The 12,961-nt window shown below is 33.8% G+C and overlaps 1 protein-coding gene and 1 non-coding gene across 2 annotated transcripts; one reads left to right on the forward strand and one right to left on the reverse strand.

Annotated features, from left to right (window-relative positions):
- Window position 1: 1 nt before the first annotated feature.
- LOC104711101 (ubiquitin-conjugating enzyme E2 13) lies at window positions 2-1,548 on the reverse strand. Its single transcript, XM_010427775.3, has 6 exons — window positions 1,306-1,548; window positions 1,105-1,207; window positions 841-938; window positions 656-756; window positions 453-530; window positions 2-322 (listed from the first exon to the last, which is right to left on the reverse strand). Exons 1-6 carry the CDS (start codon window positions 1,346-1,348, stop codon window positions 245-247), a joined length of 501 nt encoding a protein of 166 aa, XP_010426077.1. The 5' UTR covers window positions 1,349-1,548; the 3' UTR covers window positions 2-244.
- Window positions 1,549-6,938: 5,390 nt separating this feature from the next.
- On the forward strand, window positions 6,939-7,010 carry TRNAD-GUC (transfer RNA aspartic acid (anticodon GUC)). The gene has a single exon. It is a non-coding gene; the product is annotated as a tRNA-Asp (tRNA).
- The last annotated feature ends 5,951 nt before the right edge of the window (window positions 7,011-12,961 follow it).

Below are 12,961 nucleotides of genomic sequence, written 5' to 3' on the forward strand. Positions count from 1 at the left end.
CTGCAACAAAGCTTCTTCAGTAGAAGAAAACGTATGAATAGTATAAATTTTAATGTCAGTTTCCTCAAGAACAACAACACTTTTTTTGTCTCGACCAAACACTTCCATTTCACGTTGAGGAAACGCGATTAAAAGATGCAAAGACGGGTTTATTACAAGTAGTGTTTGGACAGTTTTTAAATGAACTTTATGAACTCCAGAAGAAATTGGAGTTCAAAGTGTGAAATTGTTGTTTTTGTGTTGATCACAACATTTCTTGAGATTTTCTGACACAACGGCTCACTTTCTTCTTGAACTCGTTTCTCTTCTCTCTCCATTCTTTCTGCAAGAGGAAAAACACAGCGAGAATGGTTACACGAGCGCAACCTCTAGTACATAAACCATATGCAAATTCAATGAGACGCAGTGTGAAGCTCATGAGATCATAGGCTAACCGATAGAAAGATACTTACAGCAGCTTCAACGTTTGCTGGAGATTCATCGTTGGGACCAGAGAGCATTGATATGATACTCAACATAATACTCTCAACCTGAAATCATCGTTGGTATTTAACATTCATCAAATTCTAAATGACATGATTCTTGTTCTTTGGACGAAGCTGCTAACATATGCAAACAAAGAGAGTAATGTTGGATGAATCTTTTTAAAACGTACTGTGTGAACAGGTGTCCAACGCTCGCTAGCAAGCTCATACCCGCTCGGATCATCACCAGGAGGATGTAGAATAGATATACAAACACGCCCATCAGGATAAACTACAAAACCATTAACAGAAACATTTTCCAAATAAACCTTAACTATCTCAAAACAAGATCAATGTCCAAGAGATAAGAACTAACCATTCGGATGCCAAATATCTGAAGTAAACCGCACCGTAGGTGGGCTATTAGGATAGTTTTGTGGGAATGACATAATGGCATTGAAAAAACCTCCTTCACTGCATTCATAAAAGTTACATTTTAACTCATAAAATAAAGCAATTCAATTTCAATTCCACAACAACAACAACAACACTACTCCAATGTATTCACACCTAATTCGATCCATTCAAAAGCTCAAAATCACAAATGGATCATCGAATCAAGAAGATAGAGAAAACGTACTAGAGAGTATCAGGAGGACCGATGATAGTAACGCTCCATTCGAATATATTCTTTTCATCAACTAGACCAGCAGAGAACCCATCTACAGGATGCTTACAAAGATCTGAAACACACAAATCGAATTCAATAACAGAGAACAACAACGACAACAACAACAACAAACAGATTTGGTTAAAGAAAGATTCGCGGAGGAGGGGTTACCTTTGAGCTGTTTCTGAAGAAGAAGACAAGCTTGTGAGGTCATAGCGGATGATTTTAGAAATCGAACTTGGAGCTTCCCCAGTGATCTGAGAAAGAGAGAGAGAGAGAGAGAGAGAGAGAGAGAGAGAGATTGGTAAAATTGAATTGAGAGTTTTATTATATCGATAGAGAAAGGTTTAAAAAAAAAAAAAAAAAAAAGATGAGATTTTCTTTTTCTTTTTCTTTTTCTTTTTTTGGTTGGCATCGATGTTCATCAAGGGGAACACATGCGAGTGGTGAGATCTGCTACGGACGTGAATTGTCTACTTTTTAAGATTCTATCCAATAGAAATTGTAATGTTTTTTGGTTCAAAGGTAAACCAAAGTGGCCGACTAAAATCTTTTTAGAGGTAAAAAACAGTTTGGCTTGAATTAGTTTAATTACTACTACACCTTTATTTTATTTATTCTTTGCTTTGTCACTTATAATCAAATCTATATATATATCAATACAATAAAAACTGAATGTGTTTCTCTCCAGTGTTGACACCTCAGCTTTTTAATTGAAGGAGAAGTTGACACATCAGTTAAAACAGTTAGCCAATCAAATTATAAGAATTAATACAGCTCACTATTTTTGTCCAATAATAATCCTTCTCCATTTCACATCATTTCTTCTGATTTCTGTTATGGGTTCAGCCCAATTACAATAATGTCTAAGAAAAACAATAAAAGAATCCAAATTAACCTATGTATGACAACTGAAGAAGGTGAAGATTAATGGACACAAGGTTATTTAAACATTTGGTTACGTATTATTTGTAATCTAACATCATTTTGGCAGTTTATTTTATTCTAAATTAATAAAACAGTTAATAAATAATTTTACTGTAATTTATATATACAAAATCTATAATATTTATCGGTAAAATTATTATTTGGGATCTAAAATTTATTTTTATAGTATATATTTTTATTTTTATTTGAAGATGTAAAATTCTTGTATAATAATTAAGATTTAACTTATGGAAATTATTATAATATGAATTTTATATTATCTCACCATATGAATCAAAAGTTCTTAAAATTTTATGGAAAAATGTATGTAAGTGATACAATTAAGTTATAAAAAATAAAAGAATTAAATTTTGGGTGTCATTTAAAAAAAATACAGTGGTATGTAAATAGAAATACTATTAAACTAAAGACAAATAAAGAAATCATTTCTCGAGCTTTGTGAGCGCAACATGTCAGTTTTGTTTTGTTTTTGTGAGAAAACTTATACATATAAGGGATATGAACCAAACTAGAGTAATCTCTCAAGTGTGATTGGAGGATAAACTCTCTTTCTGAAGCATACATAAACTAGAGTAAATTAGTTACGTATTATGAAACAAAAATTCTTATATGTCTATCTTATTGCTTATGCATTTACTATGTGATTCCTTTTCACAGTGATGATGACAGTGTTTGAATTTTGGCGTATGATAACAAAGGTTTCTTGCCTCTTAAGATTTACATATAGTAACACCAGAAACAAATTAAACAATATTTAAGATCGAAAACCAAATGTTTTAATTTAATTAACTAAATTATCTATAACTTTTAAAATAACTTTGACAATTAAAATAATCCTTATAAATATTGTATACAGTTTAAGATAAGTATAATATTTAAATAATAACACAAGACCCAAACTAAAGTAAAAATATGTTTATTTACTTTGACATATGTGGACTGTTATAAAAAAGAATAGGTAATTTACAAAAAGAAACAAACAAATAATAACGTAACAATAACACAAACTATATAAACTTCGATGATTAAATTTGTAAACTACAAAAAATACACTACAAAATAACACTACACTAATATATCTCCAATAATATTAGGAGAAAAAAACATAGCATATAGTAGAGTTAAGCCAATTATACGAGTAAATGATGGTAATAACAAATACTATGGAGTTACAAACCATTAATGTAGGTTTTCTTCGGTTCATTTCAATATCTTAGCATTATGTAAACCATAATTTTCATGATTAATATAATTTTAGAAAATTAAAAATCATACTTATGAATATCAAATGTATTTCAAAATATATAAAATAACATCCCGCGGCATCGCGCGGGTCTAACCTAGTATATATATATAAAGTTAACTTTGCTCACTTCTCCTTACTCCACGTCAACTTCCACCTAATCATTTTTTTTACATAAAAAATATTATTTTTAATATTCATCCATTGCATATTTATTATTTATAATTAATAATAGTAAAAAATAAATAAAAAACAAATTAACTAAAATTAATTAAATCACATCATTACTTGTTGATATGATTCATAGAAAAAATGTCAAATTTATTTACTAATCATATAGGATTGACGAATTGAAAAAACTGAAAAAGTTAACGACGGTGGCAGGTTTATCTATCCAAAAAGAAAAGGGGCATTCTCAAAAATACCCCTTTTTCCATATCCCTTTTTAAAAATATCCCTTCATGTTGACCATTTTTAAAACTACCCCTCTTTATATACAAAATGACCAAATTACCCTTTTTTGAATGACAGCAAGAATGTACAGTCATCAAAATCGAAAATATTTTTCCGCCAAAAAATTTCCCGCCAAAATTTTTTTTCCCGCCAAAATAGAAAAATTTTCCCGGAAAAATATTTTTTCCCGCCAAAAAAAAAAGTTTTCCGCCAAAATCGAAAATTTTTCTCGTCAAAAATATTGAAATTTATACCTTTTAAAAATATTGTAAAAGCTTTTTAAAAACTTTTAAAAGCGTTTACAAGGTTTTTAAAAGGTTTTTAAACACATTGTAAACGCTTTTAAAAACCTTGTAAATACTTTTAAAAAGCTTGTAAATGCTTTTAAAAGGTTTTTAAACACTTTGTAAACGCTTTTAAAAACTTTTTAAAAGCATTTACAAGGTGTTTAAAAACCTTTTAAAACCCTTTTAAAAATCTTATAAAATTTTTTACAAGGTTTTTAAAAACATTGTAAAAGCGTTTACAAGGTGTTTAAAAACCTTTTAAAAATCTTTTTAAAAACTATTTGAGAACCTTTTAAAAACCTTTTAAAAATCTTGTAAACGTTTTACAAGTTGTTTAAAAAACTTTTTAAAACTCTTTAAAAAATCTTGTAAAAGCCATTACAAGGTGTTTATAAGGCTTTTATAAGGTAGAAACCTTATAAAACCTTTTAAAAACCTTGTAAATTTTTTTTGGCGGGAAAAATTTTGGCGGGAAAATTTTTTTGTCGAAATTTTTTATCAAAATTTTTTTGACAAAAAATTTTTTGGCGGGAAAATTTTTTCGAAAATTTTTTGGCGGAAAAATTTTGTTTTTCTTTTGATTGAATAAAATAATTTTCATCTAAGGGTAAAAGGGTCATTAAAAATAAAAAGAGGGCAAAAATAAAAATGGCCAGAAAAGATGGTATTTTTGAAAAGGGGTATATCAAAAGGCGCATATTTAACAAATTCTCAAAAGAAAAATGTTAACTTTTATTTGTACTTGGTGTCTTTTTTGGACCACTTTTAGGCCATTGGTGTAGAAAAAGGCTTCAGCTTTACGTCTACTAAATAAAGTGGAATCTTCAAAGTTAAACAGTGTCGGATTTGTTTTTGGCATGGCATGATGACATGTATAATAATAACATGTGTAATGTGTAATAACTAAAGAGAATGACATGTTTTTGGCATGGCATGATTTGTTTTTGGCATGGCATGATGACATGTGTAATAACTAGACCTCACCTTTAAGCTTTTTTGGCTTGGTGGAAGAGGGAACTGACTTTGGAGGACTCGTAGGGAACACCAGTAAATAATTGTAGGCACCTAAAAAAAGGATACGAAAATGTTCCCAGCGAAAATAATAGGGTAATATATATATATATAAAGTTAACTTTGCTCACTTCTCCTTCCTCCACATCAGCTTCCAGCTAATCATTTTTTTTTGCATAAAAATATTATTTTTAATATTCATTCATTGCATATTTATTATTTATAAATAATAATAATAAAATAAAAATAAAAAAATTAACTAAAATTAATTAAATCACATATTACTTGTTGATGTGATTCATAGAAAAAAATGCCAAATTTATTTACTAATCATATTGGGTTGACGGATTGAAAATACTGAAAAAGTTAACGACAGCGGCGGGTTTATCTATCCAAAAAGAAGAATGGTACATATTAGGGTTGAGAGAGGCTTAAAAACTTTTATATGTACTTGGTGTCTTTTTGGGCCATTTTTTGGCCTTGACTATTAGTGTAGAAAAAGGTTTCAGCTTTACGTCTACTAATAAAGTGGAATTTTCAAAGTCAAACAGTGTCGGATTTGTTTTTGGCATGACATGATGACATGTATAATAACATGTGTAATGTGTAATAACTAAAGAGGATGACATGTTTTTGACATGGCATGATTTGTTTTTGGCTTGGCATGATGATATGTGTAATAACTAGACCCCATCATTAAGCTTTTTTGGCTTAGTGGAAGAGGGAACTGACTTCGGAGGACTCGCTGGAAACACAGGTAAATAATTGTAGGCACCTAAAAGAAGGACACAAAAATGTTCCCAGCAAAAATAATAGGGTAATCTATATATATAAAGTTAACTTTGCTCACTTCTCCTTCCTCCACATCAGCTTCCACCTTCATAAAAAATATTATTTTTAATATTCATTTATTGCATATTTATTATTTATAATTAATAATAGTAAAAAATAAATAAAAAATTAACTAAAATTAATTAAATCACATCATTATTTATTGATGTGATTCATAGAAAAAAATGCCAAATTTATTTACTAATCATATAGGGTTGACGGATTAAAAAAACTGAAAAAATTAATGGCGGCGGCGGGTTTATCAATCCAAAAGGAAGAATGGTACATATTAGGGTTTGAGAGAGGCTTAAAAACTTTTATTTGTACTTGGTGTCTTTTTTGGGTCACTTTTGGGCCTTGACTATTGGTGTAGAAAAAGGCTTCAGCTTTACGTCTACTAAATAAAGTGGAATCTTCAAAGTCAAACAGTGTCGGATTTGTTTTTGGCATGGCATGATGACATGTATAATATGTGTAATGTGTAATAACTAAACAGGATGACATGTTTTTGGCATGGCACGATTTGTTTTTGGCATGGCATGATGACATGTGTAATAACTAGACCCCACCTTTAAGCTTTTTTGGTTTGGTGGAAGAAGGAACTGACTTCGGAGGACTCACTGTGAACACCGGTAAATAATTGTAGGCACCTAAAAAAAGAAGACGAAAATGTTCCCAGCGAAAATAATAGGGTAATCTACATATATAAAGTTAACTTTGCTCACTTCTCCTTCCTCCACATCATCTTCCACCTAATCATTTTTTTTTGCGTAAAAAATATTATTTTAAATATTCATTCATTGCATATTTATTATTTATTATTAATAATAAAAATAAATAAAAAACAAATTAACTAAAATTAATTCACATCATTACTTATTGATGTGATTCATAGAAAAAACTGCCAAATTTATTTACTAATCATATTGGGTTGACGGATTGAAAAAACTGAAAAAGTTAACAGCGGCGGCGGGTTTATTTATCCAAAAAGAAGAATGGTACATATAGTGGTAAGTATAGTCGTACATATAGTCGTTGTAGTATAGTGGTAAGTATTCCCGCCTGTCACGCGGGTGACCTGGGTTCGATCCCCGGCAACGGCGCCAATTGAAACAAGGTCTTTTTCTAGGTCTACTTATGCAATGAATGTATGATGTCATGCAAACAGAGACATAAGTAGTGATGATCAGAATGTATACAAGGTGTTTCAATACCCTTATGATGTTGTAGCATAAAGGATGTCAATCCATAAAGAGTGTGATATGTAAGCAGTCAAGAGGTGATCAATGCATTCAAGTTAAGCCAAATATCAAGTTGATTTGTTTCTAACAACCTAATGACAATAATGAAATGCAATGAACTAAGGCAACTAATTAAGAAAATAGTAATGCTGAATTAAACTGTAGAACAAGTGCAATAAACAATACTAAGCAGAATTGACTAATAAGTAGAAGAAAACAAGAACAGAACAATGCATAAACAAGAAAGTAAACTGGAGCTCGACCTAGCACTCGGTCGAGTGCATGGTCGAGTGGGTGGTCGAGTTGACAAGCGAATGAACAGAACTGAAACAGAGCATCAAACAAAACAGAGCAGAACGAAAGTAAACAAACAGCAAGCGATTAAACAAGATCCAAACAGGTAAATCAATAGATAAAGAGGGTCCTAAGGATGGATTCATGGGCTGGACTCAAGCTATGATTATCTAAACTAGCCAACAAACCTCAATCAAACATGAGCTATCTCTAGACAATGATCTCCTAATACAAGTTAATCCAATCTCTTGGCAATAACAATCAAGCTAAGATACTCCCAATCTAGCTCTCACTAGCAAAGATCATATAAAAGCAGGCATTAAACACAGATCATTATAGTCAAAAATCAACAAAACATCTAATCTCTTAGCATGCTTCATGATAATCTCTAGCATTAGCCTTATCTAGCAACTTAAACATTGGTGTGATGCTAAGAAGCTTAAGATCTATTCTTACCCTCTCAGTATAAGAATAGCATAGAGCATATCTAATCTAGAAGAGATATTTAAACAATCAAGCTTGATCAGTTTAAGAAACCATAACTATCACCCAGCCTAATCCATCCCTAAGATCCTAAGCCACTACTAAGATCTAAAAATCATCATGAAGAACACAAACCCAGAAAATGATGATATAGACATGGATGGATAGATAATGATGAGATGAACAATTTAATACAAAAAAGTGAAAGAAAATACTCAATAGATTCAAAATTATGAAGGTTACAAATCTATGAAAATCTAGAAAAAAGATAAGAGATGATGCAATAATGTAAAATAGCTAAAAATGGCAAAAACTAGGTTATGAGGTGTCTCCCCTTTTCGGCCACAAGTGTCAGCACATATATATAGTAAAGAGGGGGAAGCCCTAGTTAGCTAGAGGACAAAATAGAGAGTTGGCTGCAAGTGCTCGACCATGCTCGGTCGAGTGCATGGTCAAGTGGTTGGTCCGTCAAGTAACTCTAGTCTTCGATCTGGTATGATATCGGTTCCGTAAAACAGGTATAACTCTTGCAAGACAGCTCCGATTGCCTTGAAACCACCGGCATTGGAAAGATAGCTCGATTTCCTAAGACTCTCATGAAGGACTCTGAAGCTGAATCGCAACGTGAAATCTACATTCGGATCGATCTTTGAGGAGCTCGTTATGAACCCGACCATGTACTCGACCGTGTGCCTGCTCGAGTGGTATGGTCGAGTGCCTTCTTTTCCCTTCCTGATACTTCTAATCCTCTTTTTTTAGCTCCAGAAATAACAGCAAGTCCTTCCTTACCCTTTTAGAGCTCCATAACACCTAATAATACTCCAAATGCACAAATGTATGCAATGCATGCTTCTAAACATCCTAAGTGCATATTTGGACATAAATGGCTATAAAACCTAAGGAATGACTTCTATATGATGCAAAACATGAACTAAACAAGGCCATAAATATGGTAAAATACAGTGACATCAACACCCCCAAACTTAGTCTTTGCTTGCCCTCAAGCAAACAAACAAGACAAGAGAGGAAAGTGAGGTTTGAAAATGGGATATCAAAGCCTAAAGCTTGTTAATAAACTAGCTAGAATCAATGTCCAAGTTACTAGTACTATGATGCAAGGTGATTGAGCTGTACTTAAAGATTTTAGACAAGCCTATCACAACCTTTACTGATTTGAGCCTTAGATGTCCACATTCATTCAAATCAACCATTTCCTTTAACATTCATTAATCAAGAACATGAATCAATTTATGCAATGCTTAAACTCATTTGGCTTGGTAGTAAAAGGTTTTAGAGACAATGATGGTCTCTTTTTAGAGTGGGGCTTATCAATATCAAGGTTCTTTCATAAAAAATAGATTGAGCTTTAGAAGAATGCTAAAGGTAAGAACACTTAGACACATACAAGAACAAAACCTTGTCTACCCAAAGGCACCCAAAGTATTTATCCTATCAATGTAAACCCAAATTGTCCTAGTTCTACCATTTTTCTTCTTCACTTCTCTTTCACCTTTTTCTCTTTTGATTTTAAAGTCTTAGGAGAGGTTTCTTATTTGATCTTTCTAGTGGAATGAGATTCTTTCTTATTGCTATGGTTCTCTTTTCTTCTTATTCTTAAGACATAAAAGCATTTTGCTATACTCTTTTTTTCTTTCTTTCTTTTCTTTAACTAGAACCAACTTCAACAATCTTATACTTCCCATTCTTTCACTAGACTTTGATTTTACACATTCCCCTCTTAAAGACTCTACCTTTTTCTTTCTCTTTTTTCTCTTTTCTTTTCAAAACAGCCAAGTCCCAAACCCAACAAGTGAACCACCTAGTCCTATCTAGTTTGAAAAATGCAAACTAGAACTACACAAGGTCTTACTCTTGTCAGTTCAAACCTAACACTTTCTACCAAGCTCATTCCCAAAATTAGGCCTCACATACTCAAGAATAAACATGGCTTGAAAGAAAGGTTTGGTTAAGGGGTAGGGGAACTTATTTTAAAGGTTTAATCAGCTACTTGGATCAACAAGAGTGGTAAAAAGGAGAAAGATGATCCAAATATGTATATGGTATCCATGAGTTTAAAGCAATGCACACATTGATAATTAAAATTCAATATTAGGTTCTTATAGATAGGAAATAGTGTCAAATCACAACATGCTTCAATTTAGACCAAATGCAATGCAAGAATTCAAGGCTTGGTTCAATCTTATGCTTCTAACCACTCAACTAGCATCAAAGTACTATTAACTTGGGCATTGATCCTAGTCTAGTGAATTAAGCAAGCTAACAAGGAAATACTCATCATAGATCCTTAATGCAAATATCATACAATCCTACATGAAACATGCTAAACAAGATCCTAATATGCAATGCAAACTACATGAACACTCTCTTTTTTTTATAAAGATTTTTGCAAAAAATTTTCAAATTTTTAGGGTTTTTCTATGCCTTAGATGCTATGCAAATACTAATATGATGATGTTAGAAATTTGAAATAAGAACACAAAACACAATGTCAAATGCTATCTCAAACCCTCCCCCAAACTTAAATTACACAGTCCCCTGTGTAAGAGAAATTTGAAAGAGGATTCAAGAATCAAGAAGCAACACAAAATCAAGAAATGCAATGGTATATACAAAGATAGAGTTGGAGTATTACTTGGGATGGGCTGAGGGTGGGATTCATTTTTGGAATATCACCAAGTGCCTAAAGGACCTTCATGCTACCTGATCAACCATAACACAAAAGAAAACAAGATCAAAATAACAAGAAACTTAAACCAATATGTACATGGATACCTTTGGGACTTCCTCCCAAGTGAGCTTGTTTATAGTCTCTAAGCTTGACTTTGCATACTTCTTATGCTTTGGAAGGGTGATATAGAGGTGATGAAGTCCCCTTTCTTCCCAAAGATTGTATTGCTCCTCTTATTCCTGGGTCAATGCTAAAAGAGCTGTGTCTGCTGATAATACTTAGACCTTGCCTTGCTTTCTTTGGAGAAGAACTTCTAACTTTACCATGAATCTTCTTGATTTGCCCACTTATCTCCTCATCCTTAGTTGTTAATTCCCTCACTGAATCATGTAGAATGTTGATAGTTTGAAGCTCAGACAAACCATCAGAGAAGGGGTTTCTTGGCTCTTGTTGTTGGTGAAGCTTGGGGATGAAGTCTGGGCATTTTGGGTGACTTGGTACCACTCGGTCGAGTGACTTAAGGTGCTCGGTCGAGTGGTAGGTCAAGTGGTAGGTCGAGTGGAAGGCCGAGTGACCTAAAATCTCTGTTTCTACCCCATTCGCACCCTCAAAGATTCCAGACTCAGTTTCATGACCTTTCTCTTCAATCCTGAAGGTCTGCCCATCAATAGTTGGCTTCATCTGCTCAAGCTCTTTAACTTGTGGCTTCTCATTCATTTCAACATCTTGTAACAAAGGTTCATGACTCAAGACCATCAATGCTTGCTTATCAATAGAAGCCTTGTACTTTTTCAGCATTTGCTCTTTAAACCTTCCTGGAAATGGCAAAGGTGGCTGATAGGGAGGAGGAATGAACTGAACCGGCTTGCTAGATTCTTGAGCAATGACTCGATCAAGCACTCGACCAGGCACTCGACCGTGTGCATGGTCGAGTGTATGGTCGAGTGGTGTCCCAAACTCAGTTTTCTTCTCATTCTGCACCTCTGGTTGGAGAAAATCCTCCCCATCTTGGCTGTCACTGTCCTCAGGGAGTTTTGAAGATATTTCTTTGAGAGAGATAGCTTGGGCTGTGGCAAACTCCTTTAGATTGTTAATTGCTGTCCCATGGAGTTGTCTAGAAGAAGAAGAAGATTCACTCTTGCTCTCTAGGAGAAACATTCTGCAAGTTAAAGCTTCAATCTTGATATTAAGGTCATTGTATGTGCAGTCCACCTTGTTATTCATCTCGGTAAGCTTCTTACTTGTTTCCATGGTTCCATTAGCTTGACTTTGTAGGAGTTGCTGAAGCATATTCTTTATCTCATGATCTTGAGCAGGAGCTTGATGGGGTTGTTGTGAAGGATAAACTGGGACCATAGACTGCTCATCTTCACAAACAACATGTACCTTCTTTTGCTGGGAGTCCTCTCCTTTGTGTAGAAAGAGCTTATCTAGCTTCTCAAGCTTCTCATTCAAGGCTTGTAGTTCCTTTCTATGCCAATCCTCAGAATCAACACCTCCCCTTAAGCTTCTATCATACTCCTCACTATGATTTCCATTGCACTGAGCAAGATTCTCTACTAATTCCAAACCTCCAGCTACATCTCTATTCATAAAGCTTCCATTGGAGGCTGTGTCTATTTATTTGCTCTCGACTTTTGGACTTTCCTTTACTCATAGGCCTAAACCTTGAGTTTTATTGGCTCCTCATCAGACCTAATTCTGCATGCCATAATGTTGGCTCCTCATCGGGCGTAAGCCCGCAGGCCATAATATATAAGGAAAATCTAATACTCGTTTCTTGGGTTGCCACCCTACAGCGCGCCCCCGGATTGTCATCCGAAGTCGATATACCAACCATACTCCCAAGCCACAAAGTCTCAGAATATGGCAGTACTAGGAGAACCAAAGTCCCCCAAGAGTCCCGAGCAAACAATTCTGAACATGTCTGAGTCCTATCCCTATCCAAGTTTCCTTCCCTTGGCTCGCGTAAAACATCTCAATGTCCTACCAACCACATATCTCCTCACTGGAATACCTCATGACCACACAAGGATCATATACATGCCACAAGGGCTAAACCAATGTCCTAAACAGGACCGCCATCAAGGCCAAACAATCTGTCCTAAACAGGAACGTCGCAAGGACCAAACAATCTGTCCTAAACAGGACCGTCACTGAAACAAACCGACCAGTTTCTTTAAAAATAAATACAATATATAATTAAGCATCCCATACTACTTCATTAAACCAACCACACCACAATTCAACAATAAACCAACAACAACCAACATGCACAACGGAAACATACCAACAATACAGAACCAACATAACATCAATGCAGTAACATTCCTAACCATTCTATCCA

The sequence above is a fragment of the Camelina sativa genome, chromosome 9, assembly GCF_030686135.1.
Source record: "Camelina sativa cultivar CO46 ecotype springtype chromosome 9, ASM3068613v1".
Classification (NCBI taxonomy): Eukaryota; Viridiplantae; Streptophyta; class Magnoliopsida; order Brassicales; family Brassicaceae; genus Camelina; species Camelina sativa.